The following is a 26852-nucleotide window of genomic DNA, read 5'->3' as shown; positions in this document are numbered from 1 at the left end:
AGGACTAGAAAACATTGCTGAAATAAGGCAAATAATACATCTCTTTCAACCTGGCTTTTGTTATCTGCTTATATCATTCATAGGCTTCCAAAATCCAAGCACAGGAAAAGACTCTAATCTCCACTAAAAGAAAACATTTGGGTGTTATATTCTTTCGATCATATTAAAGCAAATACTCACAGCAAATTGTCTTTACTAACAACAAAAACCCAAGACAACTACCTTCAAACAACTACCTTCAAAAGGCTGGACCATTGCTTAAATCCTCTCCTTTACATGAGTTTTGACTGAAAACTTCGACAGCTGGACAGATCAGATTAGGCATGAGTAGAGCCAAAAAGGAAGAGAGGATATAGTGTACCACATTAAGAACACAGAGACTGCTCATTTATAATTTTAAAATTTATTTTGTATTTAAATCTTATTCAAGATAAACAAATAAACGAAAAAATTAAAATTGCTTTTTCCCAACTCTTCCAAACTCAGGCCTTTGAACTTTTGTGCTCTGTTTAAAGGGACACAAAAGAAATGTCTCTAAACAAAGATTCTTTTCTTGTTACCAATATATTTAAAAATACTAGTTTTTTCCAGTTTGTGCATGCCAATTTGCCTTTCTTCTTCCTACTCCCTACCATTTCACAATCCTGTTTAAGGAAATAACGATGTGTTTATTCAAAGTAAGCTAACTCCAACCCAGGTTCGCCTACTGTAATTCCAAACAGCACAGCACAGTTCTCATTTAACCAATTCCTTCTCTTTTCTGTCTCAACCAGTTGGAGATGCTACAGGTTATTTATAAAATATCTGCCTTAAATATTAGACTCAGTCTTTGTACTCTCCCATTCAGAGATAGACGATCAACAGGCAACCCACAAGAGCCCAGTTGCTTCTTCTCACAGGACAGTTACCAAAATAGTAACTCTGACCCTACAGCTTCAACTGTTTTGCCTTTCTCCCACTTTCAGAGTTTTTTACTCCCCTTCTCTTTTCCCATACCCCGGTCAGTTTTTGCTTGCCTTTTCCATTACATTTTCTTCCCATCATTAAAAGAAACGCTATGTAACTTTTGGGCACAGAGGGCTCAAGCACACCTGAACTACATTTCACCTGACTAGGGTAATTTTAGAACTACTTTGGGGACATTCCTATGTCAATAATAAAGAAAATACATTACTTGATGTCACGAGGTTCAAGTTGGACTGAGCAGCATAAGTAGCAGGAACAGGCAGCAGGTCTTACTCTAAGCTACTCAGAACATGTTTAATTTCTTTCCTGCATGAAGCGTTTAAGCTTTGGCTGGGAGAGCAAGCTGACTAGAACAGAGCCTTATGCTGTCCAGACCCAGAGGCATGAAGCCAAATAGCTATGGAGCAGAAAATGGGGTGGAAGGTAGAATGCTTGACTCCTGACACAGAGAGGGAGAATCAGGAGCCTTAGCACTTGTTTCAAGAGGGAGAGAAGGTAAATTTTCCATTCCTAAGAAGAGGTGGTTGAAGACAATCTATACACTCCAGAGATCAAGACTTCCCTTACACAGTGAATAGTGAAATCAAAGATCACTACTGAACACAGTAAACTTAGTGGGTGCTACAGTCATGATGATGTGTTTCAGGCTGATTTAATCCAACACCGAATAAACCCAGGACACTGAAATAAAAGCAAGTGTCAGTAGTTCATTTTCTACATAATTGTGTACAGTGGTCAGACAATATTGCCATTTCACTTTTTTTTTGCTAGAGTGAACTTTGTATGTAAGTTTGTTGTCACAATTACTCTGAAAGAAAGTAGTATATGTAGACAGAGTGGTAACTGCAATTTTCAAGCCCATGCTCCTCTCTAGCTTAATTGTAGCTTTCAGTGGATAAAACAATTTAAGGACTGTTTAAAGGAGATCCTGCTTCATTACTTTTCAAGTTGCCCCACCCAAATTTGTTCTCCCCTACATTCAGTAGAGAGAACAGAGAACACAGAGATTCAGTACAATGTAACCCAGCAATCCTTCTATTCCAGAGCGCCCTGTAGCTTTTTATACTTTAAAACGTGTTAAATGGAAGCTGACTACTTAGAACATTTGGCATTAAAAAGAGATGCCAAGCCTTAATTAGCAGAGTGTCTAGATTAAGACTGAGATTTTACACTACAACATACCTAACTGCCTCATCATTTTGAGATTTATGGAGTAATGACTACACCAAAGGCCAAAAAGCAGAAATTTTCATTAGAACTGCAAATTTCTCAACCCCCGCATGATAGTACAACAAATAGGCATTTCCAGAAATACCAGAAGTTAGAGCTGGCAATTAGCATTGGGAAATCCCAGCCTGTCTTGGCTCTGCTTCTGACAATAACTACCTTTTCTGCTGAACTGCACAATCAACTTTCAATTTTAAAAGACACTCCACTATTTTAATTATTCAGTATTGAAGATTTTTGGAAACAAATCCCAATGCTAATCTTCTTCTTGTCCAGTCAACCAATTAGCAATTAGAAGAGAACTGGCCCACTGACAAATTGCAGTAAGTGTTTTTCAGATGATCTTCAATACTCACAGAAAATGGTCCTAAAACATTTCAGGTTTTCCCTATAGGATTTAAAAGAGTGAAAACAATTCAAACCATTGCAGCCTTACACAATATGCATTTTCTAGCATAACCAAGAACACAGTTAAAATCGCATCTACCTAAAAAGATCACTTACATTCCTACATCACCTTAGTATCAAAGGGCTAGATATTTACATGTGTGTAGGTGCCTAAAAGTGTTGATGAGCATCTTCCCATATTTAAGAAGAAGGCAAAACATGTTTAGGCAAGCTTAATCTTTGTACATTTCAAAATCCACTTTGCCATCATCTGCCTGTTTAAGATTTTAGATGCTTTTGAAGGCAGGCCACAAACTGACTAGTTACTACAGAAAACACTCCAATCTCAAGTATTAATAAGAGGCCTAATAAGACACCAGTAGCTCTGTTTTTTGTTTTAATTGCATTATTTTAAGATCTGCTTTTCCAAGTAGAAACAGTGAAGAACTTATGTCTAACTGAGATATTCACTTTCCATTGTGGGAATAAGCAGCCCATAAACAATTTCAGCTCTGAAGTGATAGTTCCTGGTATTACTGTGTCAACATTTTCAAGTGTTATATGTGATAGTCTCCTGCAACAATTAAAGTGACCACCTTTTAGGTAGTCAGCTTTCAGGTGTTTAATATGCAGTAGGTTTTGAGTTTGATAATGAGCATAAAAGAGATTAGGAGAGTGGAGAAAATACAGCTTCTCAGGCAGAAGAGACTTGTTGCTTTGTGAAGACATGAGTGCAGCTTCTGTTGTCTATACATTCTTCAAGTCTGCACATCCACTGCTTAGCTTCCACTCTACTGCTCTGCTCCCACTTAGGCATCCTGTTCACAGATTCCTAGTCTACAAGCATCCTCCTGTGACTACACATCACTTTGACAATAGTCATTTGTGACAGAACGATAAATCTCATTCCTTTTCTCCAAATACACACGCTCACATGGCAACAGTCACCCCCAGGAAGGATTTCACAGCCATTAAGTGTGTCAAGGACAAAAGATTTTCCAGTTAATGGAGCTGGCTTCACACACAGTAAATCAGTTAAGATACAGGGGTAGAGCAAAAGCATGATGTGAGGAGTCACTCTTCCATTTAAAAGTGATACTCTCATCCCTCAGCTGTGGACTATATAATATTTGCTAAATATCTGAATTAGAGGCCTTATTTACTTTTGTGTTCCTGCAACTCCTTTGCTAGCATGCCCACTACTATGCTTTTTAGGCTAATAATCTCAGGGTGTGATCTAACAATGCAGCTAAGCCAAGCAACAGCTGCAGTAAAGGATGTCCTGCTGTTCCTTATACTTTCACCATTCCTCTCACAGTTGACACTACAGCTGGACAGAGCAGAGCGTTATCCAGCTGACACTCACCCCAAAAAGTAATTTTCCATCACTTTTTGTTCCTGAACTGCAGTGAGATACTCTCAAAATGAGAGGATTAGATATGACAAAAGAGGTAACAGGGAAGTCTTTTTCACAAGCTGTAAGATTGGTATCACTACAGCACCAAAGCAATGCCTTGACACCAAGACATATGCTTGAATATCAGCAGTCATATGCACTTTGAATTCAGCCACTCCAGAAACTGATAGAGAACTTGAACACATTAGTGAAATTTCCTTCGTGGTCTTCATTCAGCCTTACTGCTGGAGAAGTGTTTGTGTAATTCCTGTTTCTCACACACACCTTGAAGACTTATTTCCTACTCCTCCCACTCTTTATTTTTATGCCAACAATGAGCTTACAGAGAAGAGTACTGTTCCTTACCCCAAGACACCTTTAGTTCTAAAAATTATACATAAAAGATTACTTATAGAAAGGAATGAGAAAAATAGTTTGGCCATTCCTGCTGACTTTATCCCCAGTCCAAGAGCAGTAAATTGAGATACAAATACAACTAATTCCAATTAAAAAGGCCTCCTTTTTCTCCTCAAAAATTATAGCTAAGGGCAGCTTCTGGAAAGTGAAGGACAATTTTCCTTGCTTATCTTGCACAAAATATAGAACAGCTCCTGTTGGTTGTTTTGAGTTATACCCTTAAGGTTTGGCTTCAAAACAGAGGAAACCAGACTGTCATGGATTTAGACTGTTGTGCTCTTAGAGCTGCATATCTAAATTTTAGGTATCTGAAAAATCTTATGTGGTCAGCTTTGTCTCCAATCAGTAGACAGCAGTAGTAACAAAACAGCAATCACTTTCAGACTCCACTCGATTTTGGGGAGAGGTGTATACACATTACCAAAGATAGATAAGTAAGGAATAAGTGAACTGGTGAGATTTATAACAGTGGCTGGACTAGCTACAGCAAGATTTAGTTTCATCACACATGTCACTTAGCCTTTGCACTAGAGAAGCAGCCCAGCCAACTAGCATAAAAGTGTGAATGAAGTCATCCTAACACACAGGCACACCTAAACTCCAAGTGTGATCATATATTAGACAACGGACTGGTCTCATTACTCAAGCATATGCCTATTAAAAGTTTTACTGGTGTAGGTGAACTCAAAATAGCAATTGCTGCTACTCGTTGCAGCAAGAGCAACAATGTCTGAACACAAAACTCTTTAACAGTTCTAAACTGAATGGCATGTTCAGTTAGATGAGAGATCAGAGACCTGTGATATTATTTTAATCAGCCACTGGCTGATTCATTCTGGTGACTAGCAAAGGCTAAACACTGCTGAAATAGTTAAAAGTGCTTCACTCTGTATCTAGAATCAGAATATTTGTAGAATACTCTAGATATTCTAAAAAACAAAGATTGGTTGACATATTTAGCTTGTTTAGAGAGGTAGTCTCCTAAAAAATAGCTCTTGGTAAACAGAAGGAATAGAGCATCCACCAGTGCTGCTGCTGGGAAGCCAACTCAAATGCTACGTATCCTGCAAATGCTATCTATCCTGTAGCTCAAAACATTTTCTAAGCAGTAACCAGCACATCTGCAGGCTACACTGCAACACTAACTCTACCTTCTTCACTGCTACTGATGTGCATTACAGGCTGGATAGAGACACACCACTCTAACGATGTGCAATGAGACCATCTTCACATCAAGGCACACCGAGTGCTCTGTGTAATTTTATTCCTGAACATCAAAACTCAGCAAGAAGCTCTGTTTTCACACCCAAGCATCTTCAGCACCTTCATCTAACACAGCTGCTTCAGGACCCCTTGCAAATCTGGCCATGAAAAAGAACACATCACTTCTTTCGAAGCAGCACAAAAATTTAGGATGAAGAGTAAAATAACACGTTCTTCACAGATTATAGAGTTTCATTATGAATTCCACACCATATCTGGAAAGTTAATTAAACACAAAGTCACCTATTGCACTGACTGGTTACTAGCAGCACAAACCCCTGGAATGAGTAGTGGCAGGAACAGCAGGACAAGAACAGGACTGGACACAACAGTTCCACTGCTCCAAGGGAGGTATGCTTAGTACACAACTAGAAGCTTGGGTCTCTACTGATACTACTACTACTACTGATACTACTGATACTACTACTACTACCACCACCACCAAGAGGCAACACATGATGTGCTGCCCAATCTCTCTAAAAGCTGTTTGGAAGATTCACCTTAGAACCTCCATATTTACATGTCTTCCTCCCTGCTCCAGCCTTGTATCCACCTCTCCTATTACACTAACACTGAAAAACCACAGCTGCCCTAATTGCTAAGCAGGTTCCTGTATTCTTGCTGACAAAGAAACCCTGCCCCAGACTGAGGAGACATTTCGTTTAGTGCTCAAACACCACGCTGATAAGACCAGTATTATGCTGAGACAGAAATATTCTTGGGTAATAAAGTCCTTACCAGACTTAATCCTAAACCTGGAACAAAGTTTCTGTCTGGGCATCAGCACAACATAAATAAAGTTCTGCAGACCCCACACATATGTGTATGATTCAGTTATGGGGACCAAGGTAGTGAAACACTGTTAGCATATCAGAGAAGGGAATTACAAACAGAAACAGCCTACTCCATACTGTACTCAGCTGTTGCCTTTGTGCTTGGAAAAGTTTTCTCTGTAATTCATTAACGCATAACCTTATCAAGGTAGGATTGAAGAATTTACTTCCAGCATGGAAACCAGCAGTCAAACTGAGCAGAAATACTTACGTCACTCTTCCTGAACTTTGCTTTTAAGCTCTTCATGCTGATCACATTCAACCTTCCAAACCTCTGAGGAGCTTTTTGTCCTTCTTCAGTATCTAAAGAAAAAAGAAAGAAAAATAAGATTCCAACTCGATACCATTCAGTTCACTGGCAGCCAAGTCTGAATTGAATTTGCATACCTATATCACCCTTTGAGGAGTTAGCCCTCAAGCTCTAAAAAAGATTAACAGCCAGCTAAGGGAAACTTTCTGTTTCTCCAGACTTAAAAGCAAGCCTAAGTCTGACCACCAAAGAATAGAACAAACCTTTACCAAAAGCTCAAGCATGTATCATATTATACTAGCTACGTCTCTACATAATATAAGCATATAAAGTAATTCATTAAAACGTCACTGTCCTATCACCATGGGTCTTCACTGGGTAGCACAAGTACCATCACTGTTGTATACACAAGTCTAACCACTAACCAAATTCAAAATTGTACTTAAACCATGCATGACATGTACTAGGACAGCTCAACACAACATAGCAGATAGAATCATCTGAGCAAGAGAGAGGTTATTGCTGGAGAAATTGTTTTAGATTCTTTCCCAAAACTGTGCATATACTCTTAGAGTCATAGCTGCTTGTAACTTCACAGTGCACTATCACAGTCATGATCCCCCTTCCTCCCTTTCATGCAAAGGAAAGCAGCAACTGAACAAACATATAAATCCAATGCAACAGACAAGCTGTAAACTCTCACAGAGGAACGGGGTGCCAGTTCTAGGGCAAAGTTTCCTACAGAAAACTTCAATTATACCACATATTGCCAATCCAGGACAAACATAACAGCAAACAGCATGTTAAAGAAACACGGAAATGTGCTTCTTCCTAGAGCACAGCAGAAAAACTTAATGAGGGAGCAACATCTGGATTGGCAAGTGCACCTATGTAAAAATGTTTCACATTTCTAGTTTTACAGTATGCTTACTGAAAATAGTCAGTCACTTTCATCTACACGTTTTAGTTGCTATACAAATTCTTTCTGAAGGAACAGTTTAAAGTAAAGGATGTTCAGTTGTATAAACTTCCTCCCACCACCCTAGAAGAAAAGTAGACAAGGTTTTACAGGTTTAGTCAGAAAAATAAATAACTGAAATGAGGACTGGAGCATAAATTCAAATAGGTCATGTAGGGTCACTATGTTTCACATCACTCTTCAGAAACAGCAGATTGTAGTTTGGTAAGCAAAGCGAGATTCAATTGTTTAATAAAAGTATGTATCATTATTATGAGGCAAACTGCTATGATCACTCTACTGTAAGTTTTAAAAATCCACATACACAGTATAGTCTTAGTAAAATATATATGAATGCTTCTACAAAATACAACACTTAGTACCAGATAGGAATAGCAATTACTAAAAAGTAAACATGCCATTTAGTTCAACCCTGTATTTATCTGGTAGCCATTTAAGAAAAACTCGAGTACATTTCTTAAAAAAAACTCCACAAACAAACAAAAAATCCCATACACTATACAATATACAGACATCCCATATACCATACAATATACACACAAACACATTTCCCAAAGGCCACACTCCTCCAATAGGTAACAATAGGTAATGTGGATGGGGTAATTTGTTAAATACCATTAAATCTAATTAAATTGCTCTAAGTTTAATTAAGCAGTCATTTTGAAGTCATGTCAGATTCCTGACTGGTTCCAGGTATATGAATGAGGGGTTTAATCAAAGTCCTTGCATTTAATCACAGGGAGAATGGACTTGTGACATTTTGCTTAATTCTTAGCCATGCAAAAGGAAAAAAGCAAAATAGATTCCACATCTTTTCGCTTCCTGACTTAAGTGACAATCTCTTAGTTCTGGGCTGAATGGAGGATTTGCAAAATAGTAACAAAAAATAGATTTTTAAAAATTTGAAATATCAAAAAGAAGGAATTATTTCAGGCTGCTCTGAGAGAAGCATAATGCTTTATTTCTGCTACACCTACTCAAACTTGGGAGGATGTGTTTAAATTGCACAACTGTCACAAAGGAGCATGAACCTCAACAAGAAACCAATAATCTCCTAAATCATCCTCTAGTAACACTAAGGATGATGAGAACTGCAAAGACCAGAAATGCCAGACAAAACAAATACCATTACTTATCTGGCTTTCTTTACACACCACACCAAAAAAACAAAGAGAGAAAATGGAGGACAAAACCCTACGCTGTTTTTACAACTTTTGCAAAAAAACCCTAAAATTTAAAGTAACTTTAAAGATGTGAAATATAATACAATATCCCACAAAATCTAAAACTCAACAGGACTTTTTATTTTAAAACTTAAATAAATTTTACTAAAAACAGTAAACTGTTTAATTAGACCAGTTAATAAAATATAAAGAAATCCTGTGCATGGGCAATTGAAAACAAGAAACTGTTCATCACATAGAGATTGCCAAAGAATTTTCTGCTATAGGCTACTTTTCCCCTTCCCACCCCCTAAGCAATTTGGCTCCTACCAAGGAATGATTTGTTACAGCTCCCAAGGAAGAAAAGTACTCGACTATAAGGCTATGGGTGAGGAGATAACTTGTTCAGGTATACACACAGAACAGCTGCAAAGCTGGACTCTCTTCTCTGAGGAACCTGTCCTAAAGTCTAACAACAAGTTTTGTAAACACTCCAAATATGCTATTTCTCCCCCTTTTGAGGAAGAAAGAAGTGTTTCTATCAGAAGACAATTTTCCCATAGAATACTTCAACTCTTGAGTAAGTGCATTTTATACACCAAATGTGAAACTCAAATCCTCAGCCTAACTAAAAAAGCATGCACAAGCACAAAAAACTAGCATTCCCAAGCTTACTTTGTGTCACATCTGTGTTTTTTGTCCATAAGACGCAGTTAAATGGAAATATTAAGGTTACAGTTTATGCATCATAATGCCTATAATTCTTCAACTGCAGAGATAGAAATACATGGAGAGGGCAGTCTTAGCACTGCTTAAAGGAGGAAGTCACCTCTCATAGGGTGTAATTATTGGAATTGATGCAAAAAAGAGGCCAGCATTCTGATTCAGTAGAGCTTTATGACAACTGTTCATTTGCGGGGGGGGTGAGGGGGGAGGTAAAAGGAAGCACCATTAATACTCTTGATAGGAACTGACTACTAGAAATTCACTAGGGATCATGAAGACACTTCAAAACAGTATTTCTGCAATGAATCACAGGTATTAACAAGAAGCATTCTCTACCAATAGTGGAATCTCTCTGCTTTCAGAACAAATGTGGTAATAAATACTGAGTGTTGTCATTTTATAGCTGCAGCACGTTAGCAGCAGATAAGTGCTTAACTCCAGGGATACTAACAGTTAATGCCGATCATGTGCTTTTAACCGTTAGCTCCAAAATTAAGTATCTAGCCCTCTATCTCATCTTCCTCTAGATGAGTGCTAAGAAATGGCCTTAAGGAATACAAGCCACAAAAAACATCCTTAGGTTGGTGGTAAACCTATGTAGTTAAAACAAGAGACATTGAAGTGGTGGTAATCTTTGGCCTCAATAATTTCACTGCAACTCTGTTTTAATACACAATACAATCTTTAGGTTTAAACATAGGAAACAGATTAGGATAATCTTCCCAACTGATTTAGAGTGAGATTTGTGCAAGCCACAGTAAACAACAATACTGACATTTTTTCCCTTTCATTAAATTCCATTAAAATCAGAGCAAGGCCTTTCAAACTATATTAACTCCTTGAACAGCCAAAGATACAGTGATGCAACAGTGAAAAGCCTTAGTTTCACAAAGCAAAACTACAAGTTTACAGTAAACCATATCTTAACCACATTAATGAGAGTCACTCTTTACTGATTGATAAGGGCTGAATCAATTAATTTAGGTGTCAAAAACCTCACATCCCTTTCAAAACAACTTGAGAAGCCTCCACCTCACAGAAAGTAATTCCTCAGCAAAGCACAACTCACATTCACAACTAATTTCTCCTTCTCCTCCCAAAAATACCTCAAAAAACCTGAGAATTATAGAAAATATTTACAGACTCTATGCAAGATCTGGCAATACACATCGGAGAGGAGGGGAAATTAAAAAAAGGGTCTGGAACATGGAAGGGTACTATTGACACTAGACACTTAAAATCCCTTTCCCCTGCTCTCAAAGGGGAAAATAAGGGGGTCCAGAAGCATCTTCCTCCCAAAAGCATGACACCATCACTTATTCTCTGAATGATCACTTGCTAAATCACAAGCCCTGCTCTGACCCAGAAGCACAAGCCTACCAGCAGCCAGCACTGCAGAGCAGCCAGAGGCATCAGCTCTAATGTATCCCTTCTGCTGCTCACCTTCAGTACCCACCTTCACAAGTGCTTCATGTGCCTGAGCTCCCCTGAGCTACCATTAAATACCAAGAACATGCTCCAAACCAAGCTTTTCCTTAGCACTGCCAAAGCCTTGCTCCTGCCTGCAGGCATTAGCCATTTCCCAGTCTCTTCAGTTGCTCCCACACAAAGGCAGCAAGCCCACTCTGCCCTAAAAAACCCTGCCACCCAAACACTTCACCTCTAACTACCTTCCAATTTCCATCCAGCTGAGCATATTCTTCCATTTCTCAGGCCAAATCAGAGAAGTGTGTATGATACGACCAAAAGCAACAGGAACATTTCCCCACTGTTTTATCAGCACAGCTCAGTTTTTCCATCTTGAGTACCCCATCCTATCATAGGAAAAGTCAAATATAACAGAAGTTTTTAAACTCAGTGTCACCTATAAAGACAAATAATTCTTGGCTTGGTTAATCTACTATTACTTACTAATGAAAACACACTGAAAAATGCACTGAGAAGCCCAAGCACTACACAAGAGTGGGAGTGATTTATATACAGTTAATCCCACTCTAAACAGAATCAGACATCAGAGATAGCAAGGGCCTTGGGTAACAGCACAATCCCTCTGTCTGCTCACAAATCACTGGCAAAGATGTGCTGAACTGTACAAATTTAAGCATTTGAGCCCAAAAGTTAGAGCTCCATAGATATTGCAACACTAACAAATCTACAGGTATTGCTCCTCCCTCTAGAATGCTTGCATCAACTCTCTACCTTTACACTTCCTTTGATATTCAGAATTTTCATGGATTCAGCTGAAACAGTACCAGCATGTGTGCATGTCATCCAGCCAGCATAAACCCAGACAACAGGCAAGACTGTTGATGTGGGGTTATGTACAGCTTCTTTAACAATGTACTCAATGCAGTTATGGACAGCCAGGAGAAAGTTTGCACCAACAAGGCCTTAGATACAGGGAATTACAGGGAAGGTTTGAGAAAAATCAAGATCTGACATTGCCCGGATTTGTTTCCTTGGCCTATTAGACAAGACTTGGGGCAAAATTCTAGCTCAAATGAAGTTCAAGCAAATTTGTCATTCACTCATTACATACAATTTGGCTCTGTTCTCACTCCAGTTCTTTTGGCTGGAAATGTCTGTCAACATGCACCCAGCTCAATGAAGAGCACAGCAAAAGAAACAAGGCTTGTTGCATGAACTCGGACACACTGCTGCCTTTCTCTGCTATCAATTTCCCCGCCTCTTGCATGCCCCCTCTTGCATGCCCCTCAGTTTTGAGACATCTCCTTTAGTTTGGTCATACCCAAGATATGTTGCAGTTCCTGAAAACTTTTCCACTCTCAGTGCTTAGTTCAACAGGGCAAGACTGAAAATGAAGCATCCAGCTACAACTAGAAACAGAATAAAATGCCACAGAGGACCAATTGTGAAATATCAGTTCTTAAACGAGAAACCCACACGGATAACAGCACCTAGTACTTGCTTATACTTACTCCTTTCCTAATATTCTGTTATCAACCATTCAATCTGATGTTCTTCAGAGTTGGCAAACACTACAAACTGCACAGTTGCAGTGTTAAATCTATGAAAAGACATATCCATGACTTTATGAATTAATATTCTGAAAAAGTCTAAGGCAAAGCAGTCATCTGTTAGGGTTGGAGAGAGAAAGACAGGAACATCAATACAATTCACTTAAAACACTTGACAAGGCCTACTCCCATAAGTGCCTTAGAAGAGTATTCTAATGAAAACTCCTGTGATCTAGAAATACCTTCAGAGGCTGTGCTGATAACACAACTCCCCTGTTCAGCTATCAAGTTTGTGGGCAGGGAAAATATTTTAGGTGATGAAAATGGAGTATCTTTCTTTTAACATTACTTAAAAATGGAGAGCTGAATGTGCTTCCACACAAACACTTGAATAAAAAGCACCAGAAATTCAGATATTGTCTATTCTGGAGGACTACCAATGTTTTAAACTACCACAACATCAGCAAGATCAATACCTACATCTTGGTAGATGGTATCTGTCGAATGGTATCTATACTGCCAGTCAATGAGATCTGGCCAGGCTAGAGAGTGGGGCAGAGAGGAACCTCATTAAGTACAACAAAGGCAACTATAGGGTCTTATAGCTCATGAAAAATAACCTCATGGACCAGTGCAAGTCAGGGGTTAGCCTGCTGAAAAGTTGTTCAGTTGAGAAGGACCTGGGAGTCCTGGCAGACAAGTTAACAATGAGCCAGCAGTGTGACCTTGTGGCTGGAAGTCCAACGGTATCCTTGGATGCATTAGGAACAGTGTGGTCAGCACATTGAGGGAGGTTATCCTCCTCCTCTGCTCACACCATACCTGGAGTGCTGTGTTCAATTTTGGACTCCCTAGCTCAAAAAAGACAAGGAACTACTGGAGAGGGTCCAGAGGAGGGCTGGAGATGATTAAAGAACTAGAGCATCTCTCCAGAGGAGAGGCTGAGGGAGCTCAGCTTGTTTAGCCTGGAGAAGAGACAACTGAGAGCCTGGAAAAGAGACAGCATATAAATAGTTACAAATATCTTAAGAACGGGTGCCAAGAGGATAGGGCCAGACTCTTTTCAGTGGTGTCCAGTGACAGGACAAGGGGCAACAGGCACATTAGGAAACACAGGAAGTGCCATATGAATATGACGAAGACCTTCTTCACTTCTGTACTTTTGAGGGTGACAGAGCACTGGCTGCCCAAAGAGGCTGTGGAATCTCCTTTTCTAGAGATATGCAAAATCTGCCTGGTCTCAATCCTGTGCAACCTGCTTTAGCAGGGTGGTTGGACTAGATGATCTTCAGAGGTCTCTTCCAACTCCAGCTGTTCTGTCATCTTAGCAATAATCAAGCAATTTTTATCTCATTCTGGTTCTGGGAACACAATAGCAGCAGCACTAGGTGCTTTACAAATACTGGAGAAGATGCAGTGTTTAAGATACTTCTCGCAACCTTCATGGACTTAGGAATCTTCAGATCTCCCTTTGAGTTATCATACTGGTCTCTCAGGCAAGACGTTGTAAACAAGGTTCTTAGGAAGCACTCCAGGGTCAAAACTGCACAGAGATGTTTCAGGGTGTTCCAAAGTGCCTTTGGGAAGTTAGACATCTCCAATAACCAACTGTAGTTCCTTGCCTCTCAGCAATTATGAGAAAAGAAATGGAACACCATCAGCTACTGAAGTCACAGAGCCACAGACAGACCAGAATACAAATTCTTTTTTCTGTTGTAATGACTGAATAAATTTGGCTCTCTCTCCAATTTACCCATTACCCCTACAGATTCATGCAGAGGAAAAAAGAGACAAAAAAAGAGACACATCTTGTTGTACAGTATTTTGAGTACTTCCAGGCTCAAAACCAAAAGAAGAATATGACAGCTTTAGAAAATATATGTAAGTTATTACAGCATTCATCTAAAATGCAAGTTCTGCCTGCAGAGAAAGGACTTGAGTCAAGGCCTAAAACCTCCCAGGCAAATGCACTAACCACAAGGCTCTCTTTTGCAGAGGTGATCGTCTCAAGTTCAGCACACTGACTACCAACATCACCTCCAGGCATTACTGGCCATCCTGTTCTGGATCTCAACAAAAGGGAAGGATGCTTTTGTTCACTTCTGTGTCCTTCCACTCCACCAGTCCTTGGCAAGTGCCAGTGGAGAGCTCTAGTTTCTCCCACAATTTACCAGACCTGTATACACCTCTGGCGGTTTGACAATGACAAGTTCTGCTTCTAACATATTACTGGAATTACACCTATTTGCACTAATTACTTTGTACCCTAAAAGTGTAAGATTAGAGGACTCTCAAAATATCAGGAGCAGCCAGGACAGACAACTCTAAAAACAAAGCCCAAGCCACCTCAAATGCAGAGCTTTCACCCACATACATTCACAGGCACCTAGACAACTCCAAAGCATACTGGCAAGTGAACAGGCATCACAGACATCCAAGAAGTATAAACACAGCAGGAGAGCCAGCTGTTCAAATCTGTAACCCCAGAAAATGTTATGGATTGTTATGCTTCCACCTCGGAATTTGCAGTACTCTACTATCTCTGCCTTAAGCAAGGCACCAAAGTGTTAAATTTATTTGTTCTAGTCTTCCTTGTCTTTTTATTCTGTAATTATGTCAAGTATTATCCCTGTGCAAAAAAGAACTAGCCCACAATCAGCTCCCAAAAGGAATGTGATTAGGGTATTGTTGCAGTAGGATTTAGAAATTACCAACATCTTACACAAGAACTGGCTTTCATGTTTCTCCAGTCACAGCTTCTCCCTCAAAAACAAAGACATAAAGTCCTCAGCAGAGAAGGGAAGAAGAAAAACTGAGCATACAGTAGGAAAAAAAATTTAAAAAGGAGATAAGGCAAGTGAGTGAACCCTCTTGTGAAATGTTGACATCGCTTCATGAGGTGAGCAGCCTCTTGCCTAGTTTTTTCTCCACTTGATGTTATCCATCTATCTTGGTTTCAGGAAGCAGACGAGAGGAGGTAGCATTTAGCTTTGGTAGTAGAATCACTCTTGGAAGAAGGAGGAGAATAGCAGAGAGCAAATATTTTTAGAGACTGGAAGGATGGGTATCTGCTACTGCACAGTGACTTACTGGCACTGAGCTTGTCTTCAACTCAAGAGAACCCTGAGCTCGTATCAAGCATCATTCTACTCAGATGCTCTTTCACTCTGGTTCATATGGCTGTTATGCGATTCTTCTATTAGTAAATAAAATCTCATTGCATGAGCTTTGCATGAGTGCTCCAAGACAAGAGGCAAGCAGGTCATTGACAGATAACTTACAAAATTCAGTTACTCCTAGTGAATCCCAGACATCACAAGACCTTTCTAAAATGATGTTTGGTTATTGGCATTTGATTTTTTTTAAATAATGCACACTAATATTCAACACACGGGTAAAGGAAAAGGGGGAAAAAGGAAAGATGAGACTACAGTTTCTACCAAAGCAGCACTAGAGTGGAAGCATTTTATCAGTTCTGCAATAAGCAGATTCATATTCATTATAGAAACAAATGGCATAATTTGTTAACGGATCTTGAAACACTGTTAAGGTAGGATTTAACTATTCTTTTCACATGGATAAAGTTAACGTCACAAGTGGCAACAGCAGACTGCAGAAGCCTTCTGCTGCCAAACGCTATGCAAAAGAAAAATCTTTCGCATGCCCTGTGGGAAGTTAAAAGCACAGGTTCCTGGTTAAACTCGACACGATTCCTAAAGCAGACTACTGAATTATTTTCTTTTTCTAACACCTACAGAAAATCTGGATCTCTTAAGCCCGCGTGCCAGGGGAAGGCGCAGCCTCCCCGTGTGCCCGCGGGGTACCAGGCGCCAGGGCCGGCCGCGGGGCGGGGGCAGCCCTTTCCTGGGCGCCCACAAAATCCATGGGAGAGCACCGAGACACCCGGAGCGACCTCTCTGACCGGACCGAGGAATCTGAGGGTCTTCGACGGAGTGGATTTAACCCTCTCGGGTCTCCCAGGGAGCGGCGCCGCCGGGGCTCAGCGAGACTCGGCTGCCTGGGAGCGTCCCGGGGGCGGCTCCGCCCGCGGCTGAGGAACACGCCGAGACCCCCGGCGGGGGTGGGAGACCGGCGATGTCACCGCTCAGCCCCGCGGGCAGCTGTCACTCCCCGCAAGGCACTTTGAGAGGGAAGGAGAAAGACCCCAAGCAAAACATAAAACCACGAAGCAAATAAAAAGAAACAGCCAAACGACAGTGACTCACGGGCTGCGTCCCCTCAGCTGCTCTCCACTCCCCCCAGACCAGGCAAACGGGGCTGTGCGGCAGCGCCCGATGAACTCGCTCCTGTTGCGCCAGGCAGCGAGTTTCTCCGCTCGGGCTCGGCCGGGGAAGCGCCCGGAGAGCCGGCGGCGGCGGGAGCAGGTGGGCGCCGCACACAAAGCCCCATTCACAGCGCCCGCCGCGGCCGCCGAGCGCGCACGGACCCTCCTCCTCCTTCTCCTTCTCCACCTCCTTTTCCCCGCCGCCGCCTCCCGCCAAGCCGCGCACTCACCTCATGGAGCAGCCTCGTCCCGCTACGCCCGCGCGAGTATCCCGGAGCCGCGCACAGTGCGATGCGGGCGCTGCCGAAGGGTGGAGCGGTGGCGCCGAGCGCCCCGGGACATCGGGGGCGGGATGGGGCGGGATGGCGGGGCGGGACATCACCGCGCCGCCACGTGACCGCGGGGGCTCCGGCCCCCCGCGGGGCAAGGGAGCGACGGAGGGGCGGGCAGGGGGCTCGGCACGGGTGCATTGCGCTCGGCTCCCCTCCCCCCGCCCCGGGTGGGACTGCTAAGGGAAAACGGTGGGCAGAGGTTGTGGGCGGGGGGCGCTCCGAGGAGACCACCCTGCTGGCTCGGGGCTGGGGATTGAGGAGGTGTGTGGGGGGGTGTGTTTGGGAAGGGTATTTGTGAAATCGTAGCATATCCCGAGCTGAACAGGACCCACAAGGATCATCGAAGTCCAGCTCCTGGCCCGGCATAGAACAACCCCAACAGTCCCACTATGTGCCTGAGAGCATTGTCCAAATGCTTCTTAAACTCTGTCAGTCTTGGTGCTGTGACCACTTCCCTGGGGATCCTGTTCAGTGCCAGACCACCCTTTGGGGAACAACCTTTTCCTGATATCCAACATAAACCTCCCCTGACAGAACTGCAGGCCATTCACTTGAGCTCTGTCACTGGTCACCACAGAGAAGCGATCAGTGCCTGCCCCTTCTCTTCCTGTTGTGTGGAAGTTGTAGACTGTGATGAGTTCTCTCCTCAGCCTCCTCTAGGCTGAAGATGGGTGTCAAGTTGCTGCCATCTCTGGATGCCTTTGGGTCTCATCAGGGAAAAGCTGGGGGTGGGAGGCAAAAGATGTGTCAAGGTCCTCAAGAAGCACAAGTGCCTGAGCACATTAGGGAAGTCCTGCACTTTGGTTCTCTCTAAAGCTTGCTTCCCTGTGCATCAAATTCCCCTTTCTCAGACCTCTAGGTAGGAAGGATTGCTTCAGAAGAAAGAGAAGTGCGCTATTCTTGCTTAGTATACAAATCAAATACTGTTGTAGTGTTTGGTTACATAGAAGATTGGAGGTTGAAGAATCTCAAGTGAGTTTTACAGCTGTACCAAGGTTCTGATTAACTGGATGTGCTCCAGAAGTCTCTTTTTTGTCTAGGTCAAAGCCTTCTTAAAGTTGAACCTCCAGGCACCCTTTCTTGAGTCTTCTGGTAAGCTGATGAGAAACCACCTTGATACCTCACAAAAAAGATCATCTATGCAAGACCTTGGACACTTTGTCAATGAATTAGCCTGTTAAGTGTGTTGGTGAGCCTCTGCCTATCATCTCATCTAGTCCTACCGGAGCTGCTTCCCATCCTGTCCTGCCCATCTATTGGTCCCACTCACCACAAGTGGGTTCCCTGCCTGAGAGGTTCTGCTTTAATCTCTGTGGTCGCTCTTATCTTCTCTGTTCTCAACAGTATCCACACCTTCTAAAGTGGCAAACAGTACAGGGAGGAAATGAGCACTTCAAACTTCAGATCGTTATTGTAATAGTGGCAAGTATTGTTATTAAACAAATACACTTCATTATCAGCAGAAGCATACTTTGCTAATCTGCAGTCCTTACCTTGTCAATTTGTTCTGCATGTGTTTTACCTCTGAGAACAGCCATCATTGTGTCAGTCCTGTTTCCTCTTTTTTTCTAATAAAAAAGACACCCACCAAAAGGTTAATCTAATACAGTTAATTACGAGAATTTAATTTGCCTAAAATGGATAGAAACAGAAAAATTAAACTTCCCTGCAATACTCGTTCATCAACTACAAAACATGTTACATTTATTATGGAATTATTTTTAATTCCTGTTATTTTAAAAAGCCAAATAAATGAGTACAGTATGGTTAGAAAGTCTCCTGCTTACTTGTTCCAACAGCAGCAAAATTCTGTGTAATCATGTGCTACTAACATGAAAATGTTTGTTCATCACCGTCTCTTGCATTTGGATAGTTTGACCAAAAAGGATTTTTATTCCCATTCTCAATGCCAGCATATAATAAAAATGAAGTTTGAATATGTTTGCATGGGATGTTCATATATAAAATGGCACATGAATAATAGATAGTACCTTCTGTCTGCAGTATAAAATGTTCAGTCCTTAAGAACTGGGAAATACTGTATTTACTAGCTCCCAGAAAGTACTGTTTATCTCTTAAACTGTGGACTGGAATAAAGGCTTTGGGCTTTGTTGTGATAGCAAGCTTAAATGCATGAAACCTAACTGATCTGTCTGACAGAACCTGACTGCCCTCTAGGTTAGTCTCCTTGCATAGACTACTGCTCCTTAATATCCCATTTTCTGAGCCCCTTCTTGTGTCCCCCTTCAAGGGCCAGACATTTCATTCAAAACACTCCTATGTCACTTTGTGACTGAAGCCTCTGCAGGCAGAAGGACAAGGCTGGGAGCCAGGTGAGCTCATCTGTATTCCAAACTTTGCCCTCAGTGTGCTGCAGGACTCTGCCATGGTCATATTTTTCCTCCTGTGCTTCTACTATGGGGTGAACACAGCTCTCTGAGTTTCACTGAATGCTCAGCATAAGCTAACAGAAGTTGTTAGTAGAATGGAGAGAATCTAATCTGCAAGGGGCAGAAAGTAAAGTATATCCTACACAAGCAGCTTCTCTCAAAATCTGAGTATTAGCACATTGGCTCTGTGACGCCCTTCCCATGCCCCTGCTCCTTTGTAGAGCAGGCATGAGGCAAGGATGGGAGAGGAAGGGAATACCCTCCTCTGCTCAGCCTCCTGGAAAACATGAGAGGTTGCAGTCAGTTTGGATCTGGGAGTCGGCTGCCCATGGTGAGAATGTAATGAAATGACTCATACATCCCTGCCCACTACTCCAAAAGGGAGAGGCCTGGAAGTGGCTTAGAGATGTCTTAAATCACATCACTCTGTCTTGATAGTTATCTGCTAATTAGCTAACTTGTCCTTGTTAATTTTTTTTTATTCTGCTTCTGGCTAGTTGTTGAACTTTTCTTTGCTGCCTCTGGCTACTGTCTTTAGCAGGACACAAAGCACTGGTCACATCTCAGCCTAGAAATTATTTGTAAAAGAAATCACATTCCCAAGCTAGCTGATCACTTCCTTCAAGCAGCTTAAACCTGTTCTGTAAGTACTGCATTTTTGCTTCCCTTGTTGGACTTGTTCTGGTCCAATTATTTTGAATCAGAATATAATTTGTTTTACTAATACTGGCTGTTATTTTTTACTGGAGTACAATTTTAAAACAGTTTGGGCTTAGATTTTGAGACATAATTTTGTTCCCAGACTGTTCCTTGCTTACCATAAAATATTTTTGAATCCATTGTAACAGATGTCCCCCGTAAATGAAGGAATCTCTGTGGTAACAAGTGAGAGAGTTAAAAAGTGTAATTTTAATCTACTTCCATCGGAGCACTTTCTTTTTTTAATAACTTGTTAGCACAGAAAGGAGGTGCTTGATGCCTCTTCACAATATGTTATGTTTTGGAAAACTTGTTTGGGATTTTTTGTCTTTACTGTTTCTGTGTTCTCTGCATGGCAACAGCAATGGGCCTGACAGGGTCAACACAGGAGAACACCAAAAATTGAAGAAACAACTGGAGCTGCTCAGGCTGGGCTCTTGACTGAGACAGAACCTTCAGAGAGACTAAATCCTACCTAGGATCTTCTTTTACTTTGAGCTGAACTTTCAAAGGGTTAGGGAAAAATCAGTAATAGTTACAAGGAATTATCTAGATGATTTTAACTTTCAAGTTGAATATTTCCTCTGCCTCCACCAACCTTCCCTCTACCTCACAACTTTTACATATTCACTCTTTGCACCTTTCTGCATGGAGTGCCAGTTTATAATTTGATGTCTTTACAGTGCCAGGTGATGTTTCTAGGAAAGCTCCACAGAAATTCAAAGGCTTTTTGCCTTTGTGATTCTTTCTGTTCTGCAGGGCCCTGCTATGTCCCTGCCACAAATGACACCATGAGGTTGGGCAGCCTTGCAAATCCAAGTATCACTGTTGCTAAGTCCTTCAGTGGTTTTGCAGCAGAGACCAGCTGAACCCTGAGGAACTGGCCTTAAACACAGCCTTACCTGGCTGGAACCGAATAGATATTCCAGGTAGAGAAGAGAACAATCCTCTAGAAATGTAGCTTATTCTTCTCTCCCTGTGAGAGGAAGGACATTATCTGCCTCTGGATATTGTCTTCTTTTCAGTTTGTAGCCACTGGAATATACAAAAGGAATTAATGCAATCCTTCTTAAGTACAAAGAGTAAAAACCGTCTTGTTTTTTCCTTTCTCTTTCTCATATTATTATGGAAATCTGTGCTGGCATGTCAGTATATTTGATATGAAAGTGCTTTTTGTAGGTTTAACTAGGAGTTTACTGGCTTTTTCACTAGCATCCAGTGTAAAATAAGTTTATCTTGCATATCTTCCCTGTAGGGAGAATCTCAGCTTAGAAGTGCACTTGATGATCTAATGAAGCTTTCCCACAGAGCCTCAGAATGACTCTGTAACCTATTTTATTTTCAAATTATTTTAAAAGCAAAAGTCTATGGAAATAAAAAAGGAGACTATGCATTCCTTACACAAACAGATTGAGCTTGAAATGGCAGAGCATTTATGTGAATAATTTTAAAAGGAATAAGTGTTTCATTCCTTCTTATAGAAAAGCTTTTCAAGACAGACAACTGTCCAAACAGGCAACAAGACCTTTGGAGATAAGAACAAAGTGTTTTCAAAAGCCTACTTCAGAATCAACAGGGCGTTTTCAGGTTGCAATACCATGAATACTGTTTATGTGTAGCATCCTCTGCTTTGTCTTTTCTAGCAAGAGTGCTTTATTCTCACTTGCATGGGGCCATGGAAATTCTATTCATTTGGGCTTGCTCAAGTTTTCTCCATTCTCCTACAAGAAAGAGGAAGATTTTCCCTTTGCTTGGCCCCACAAATACAGATGGGAACCTAGATCACTTAGGAGAAAATCCCCTATTTCCCAGCCCCTATTTCTGCAAGCTTGAGGGTTAAGACTTCTCAAAAGCCTGATGGGAACATCTATGTGAAGCAACCAGGCTACCACAGACCAGGGAGAACATACTTTGTGGGGAGCTGACTTCAATCCCTCCATAAATATAAAGAACTCTTTGAAGGCACACCACTGAAAGTCCTGAAAGGCCAGTTGCCCAAGAACAAGCAAGAAGAAGATTATCCTAATCTGAGAATCATTAAAGAGTAAAATCCCTAGTATTTAATTATACTGGTGAGCACCTTGATTATGTTGTAATTGCACAAAAGTCAAAGCAGTTCCCACAGGAAGAGGTGGCTCCTTGCCGTGTACACTGCACACATAAGTGCAAGGAGTTGCTTTGTCTATAGTCTTGCTCTAAGGTTTCTATTCCATTCAGAATTTGTAACTCAATTTCCTCTTCACATTCAAAACTGATAAAACCACATTCCTGCATATTTTATATGACTATTTGCATTACAGAAAAACCAAGCACCTTGCAAATGGCATTTAAAACTGCTTATTTTTTGTCTTTGCTCCCTACAGGATTTCTGAACATACTTGGCATTTGCAAGGGGAAACTTCAGTTCTGTCCTCTGCTGCATTCCCATGACAAAATTTCTTCTGGTTATTTTGTTGTGGAGGTGCAAAATCCCTTATGCATTTTGTCTTTCTTGACACTCTTCCAGGTTTTGGAAAAGAAGTTTCCTTGCATCTCCAGATGAACCACATCTCACTTTGTCAGTCATCTATTTTGTTGTTTCAAATGCTTCCTCTGATGCAGAGAGTTTCAGATCATATTTTTAGTTCTATGAGTCTTCATTTATCTTGAGGCTATAAGATCTTAGTTTTGTATGTTTAAATCAAAGCTTATTTAAAAAGAAAAAAGGAAACAAAATCCAAGGTTTCTTTTCACTGTATCAGATTAATTGAACTTGGGGTCTAATTCATATTTCCATGCAAAGTCCCTTGCCTCTTCTGGTCTTGGTGTAAATGAGCGTCAGACGTTCCTTTTTACTTCTCAGAGATGGTCGCAGTATTTATCCTGGATCACAAGAAAAAATATCAAAGGGTTGGAAAGTAGGATTGTATCCAAGTTTAAGACTGTGATTTAGTGTGGAGATGCTGGAGATTTCTGCACTTTGCACAAGGACAGATATAAATCTTAGGTAATCCTCCTCTGGCAGAGAGGCTTTGCATAAGAACTTCTACAAATGAAGCACCTAATTACCACCAAATATGTAGCAAACAAAAGAGTGAGAGTAAATCTTTGATATGCTGTACGAGTTCTTAGAGATTTGACAAACCAAAACATCACAGAGGAAAACAATTGTACTTAAAAGTTTATAAATATGGACCCAAGAGCAGAGTTTCATGAAGTGATGACGTCTGGGTTTGGCATTATCAAAGTTAAAAAAAGCCAAAGCCACATTATCCAGAGTATAAATTCACTCCACTCAACAGAAATAATACATACTTCCTTGAATTGATGTCTTCAAAGTGATTTCTTCTGTCTAGTAGAGTTTTTCTCCCATGGAATGTCACGTATCTCTACAATGCATTGCTGAAATGTCCTGCGTTCTCAGTTTTACACTGCTCTAGCTCTTTTGCTTGAATATTCAGTATCAGGCACTTCATTGCCTACCACCAAAATAACTTCACTCCATCTGTTTAGCAGGCTTCTCTGGCTTGAGGAAAGAAGTAATTTGCCTGCCATGGGATGACCCACAGGAACACACCATCCTGTATGAGGCTTGTGTCAAAAGGTCAGTGCTCACAGCAGGGTTATCCCCCCTTCTCCTTCCCATACACTCATCCATCCTTCATGACCAGCTGGAGAGTCATGCGTCTGTGTCTCAGCTGAATCTTACCCTTCTCTCCCCAGTCAGAGAAACACAACACAAGTCCCAACATGCTCTCACCACAAACTCATCTGCTGCTTTCCAATTACACCAAACATACCATGAACCTTTTCTAGTAACTGTTAGGTTCCTTGTGCGCATCAGTGTAAACACCATGTGGTAGCTGTACTGATCTCAAGCCAGGTTAGGTGTGCTCAGATTTGAGATCATGTTTGTGCCTAGCTGTGCCCAAATCCACTAATAATTACCTTGAAAACATGGGCTGTTATAACTGATGGTATGCAGAGTGCCTAGAAGTTAAGACTTTATTTTCAACTCCTGATTGGGATCAGCAACATCTTGGTGTCTCACTGTTTTCTTCCAATAAACAGAATGCACAGATTTCAGCTTGCTCATACAAGTTCTTTATGAAGAAAGAACTTTTTATTGAGTTTGAAGTGCTGCCCAAGAAAATGGAAATAAAAAGCATTATTTTTTTATTGTCAAGAGTGCCCACTTATGCAAAAGATCTGATCTTTCAAAGAGGTCTGGTGGTACTGATCTCTAAGAAAATATGAAGCCTGACTCTGGAACCTGGTAGCTTTTGCCCTGGGCACTGAAGTCTGTTCTTGCATGTTGTGACAGTGAGAGCCCAGATGATAGTCTGGTGCTGCTTTCATTTTCTTTAGCTTTCCATTTTAATTAAGGTCATTAAATACAAAAAATGAACATTTGCTTCAACTCAGTTGCCTTGCTTCTGTTGCCCTGAATAACAATACAACTACTGAGAGATAGGAATACAGTTTATTAATCAACATTTCAGTATATCTAAAAACAAAAGCCAAGACTCTATAGCCTCAGATTGAAATTATGACTGGATGGAATGTAATCATTTACAATAAAATATAATAATAAAACACAAAAAGTAATTAAGATAGAATTGTTTGCTTGGGTACTTGCTTGCCATTTTATTTTACTCTCCAATTTTAAAACACAATCTCTGCAAGTGAACAGTGCATACACAGTAGCACTAAGGACATTCTCAATTCCATTTTAAGTAGCTGAGTAACAAAATTATAACTGCAATCGAATGATGGATAATGAAGACAGATGGACATAGCAATCATTTTTCCTATGATAGTTGGTGATTGATGTAATGAAGTAAATACCAGGTACCTTAAAATAATTTTTATTGCCTTTTCTCAGCATTTGTTTCTGCAACTATGTGCAGAACCAAGAGATTTTTGTTCAGAAAATTCAAAGAAAGAGTTGTGAGAACATTTGTGCATATGAAAATTTACAGAATGGTTTGTAAATCATCATTTTCTGTCATTTTATAAAAAGAAGAAAAAAATGGTAGGTCACCTTCTGCTTTTATCAAATGAGGTAGATTTTCCCTTCCAAATGCCACAGCATAATTTTCTCTATGGAGCTCTCCCTGAGAAACCATATTTGAACCAGGTTGCTAAATGGTATATTAAAGTTTCAAATGAAGATGCTAAAATCTCTGCATTTAGATATACTTGTAATTTCTGTCATTAGTTGGGCCCCTATCTGATCTCTTGAATTTAATTCCTGCTGGAGAGCAGTCTTAGCCTCCACTATTCTGACTTTTGGAACAAGTTTAATAAACCTCTGTCTCATTAAATATCCAGCAAATTTCAATTCAGGTAAAAACATCAAAATTTCATTAAATCATTCTTAAATCAGCATTCTTTTTTATTCCAGAGTCCTGCATATGTTTTGCTTTGCCCCTCTGGATGTTCTAAGTCCAGTTTGTATATGAAGTTGTATGCAGAAAAAAATTGCAATCACATTCACCATTATTGTATCTGGATAATGTATTCTTCGAAGGTTGCAGTGAGATCGAAGCTGATAGCAATGAGATGCTGACTGGTGAAGAGTACTCTCTGATACCAATCTTATCTTTCGACACCGTCAGTCCTTTGAGAGATTTGTTTGAAGTACTATATTTTCTGAAGAAAGCAAGTAGGTCCATTTGCCCTGAGAGTCTTTACCAATGTAATTCATGGAATGAGAAATTCCCTTGGGAATGGCAGTCTTGCCTTTGAATTTCATTTTCTCTTCTAGTTTTGATAGAGCTTTCATGCAGCTTTTGAACTTCACCTCTATGTATCAGCAGCACACCTTTCCAAGAGTGTTCTCAGTTTTGGGAACCTGACTGTCCCACATGCCGTCCTTCAGCATACACCAAATCAGGCTTTTCCCCCCTCAATGATAAATGAATGTTACATGAGTGAATAGCAGGGCTCAGTGAGACACATCTTCCAAGCTGGGATTAGGGCCTATGCCTGCTTTAGTAAACCATTTGTGGCTTAGGGTCCCAGGTTTCCACGACATCAGTTGGGAGCTTTTCCCTCAGATAACTTTTGGTCTTGCCACCTGGACAAAGTGTCCCCAACACAGATGGTTCAAAGACTTCCAAAGTGCAGATTGTTGATTCAGGCCCCTATACCCGGACTTTACACACACTTTCCAAGGAGCTGGAGTGTGTTTAATAGGCCTCTGAGATGAAACTTCTGAATCTAATTCATATGCACCAAAGTTGCTCAGCAAATCAAACCAACATGATGGGTGACTAACTCTCTAGCCACACCAAATCAAAATGTTAAATATGATGACTTTAATTTAGTTTAGAAACCAGAACCAGTACAGTCTCTTTATCTTACTACACTACAGCAAATGCCTGTCCAGATCCTTTCTCTGCATGTGAGGAGGTAGAATGCCATCATATGTATCCGTGTATGAAAGCTGATTCAAATTAAATTGAATCCATGCCACACCAATAGGCCTTTAAGTCTCAGGTCAGTTCGTGGTGGAGTGAGATTGATATCAGTATTTAGCAAAATTTAAGTAGTGTGTTTTTCCTTATACAGCTGGTA

The 26852-nt window shown here is 40.8% G+C and overlaps 1 protein-coding gene across 5 annotated transcripts in view; it reads right to left on the bottom strand.

The window, feature by feature from the left end:
* RAI14 (retinoic acid induced 14) overlaps nt 1-17202 on the bottom strand; it is an 87949-nt gene extending 70747 nt beyond the window's left edge. For 4 of the 5 annotated variants that reach the window (XM_071580114.1, XM_071580117.1, XM_071580118.1 and 1 more), the window contains exons 1-2: nt 17101-17202; nt 6701-6792 (exon numbers count right to left, since the gene is read on the bottom strand). In XM_071580114.1, coding sequence (XP_071436215.1) covers nt 6701-6736 — 36 coding nt within the window. In that variant the 5' untranslated portion in view covers nt 6737-6792; nt 17101-17202. Of the gene's footprint in view, nt 1-6700; nt 6793-16811; nt 17007-17100 lie in introns of those variants that run through there. The other variant, XM_071580116.1, reaches the window with a different exon arrangement.
* Between the last annotated feature and the right edge of the window lie 9650 nt (nt 17203-26852).

Source organism: Pithys albifrons, chromosome Z, assembly GCF_047495875.1.
Source record: "Pithys albifrons albifrons isolate INPA30051 chromosome Z, PitAlb_v1, whole genome shotgun sequence".
Classification (NCBI taxonomy): domain Eukaryota; kingdom Metazoa; phylum Chordata; class Aves; order Passeriformes; family Thamnophilidae; genus Pithys; species Pithys albifrons.
Note: the sequence above shows the minus strand (reverse complement) of the source record. Positions and strands in the feature narration are given on the sequence as shown.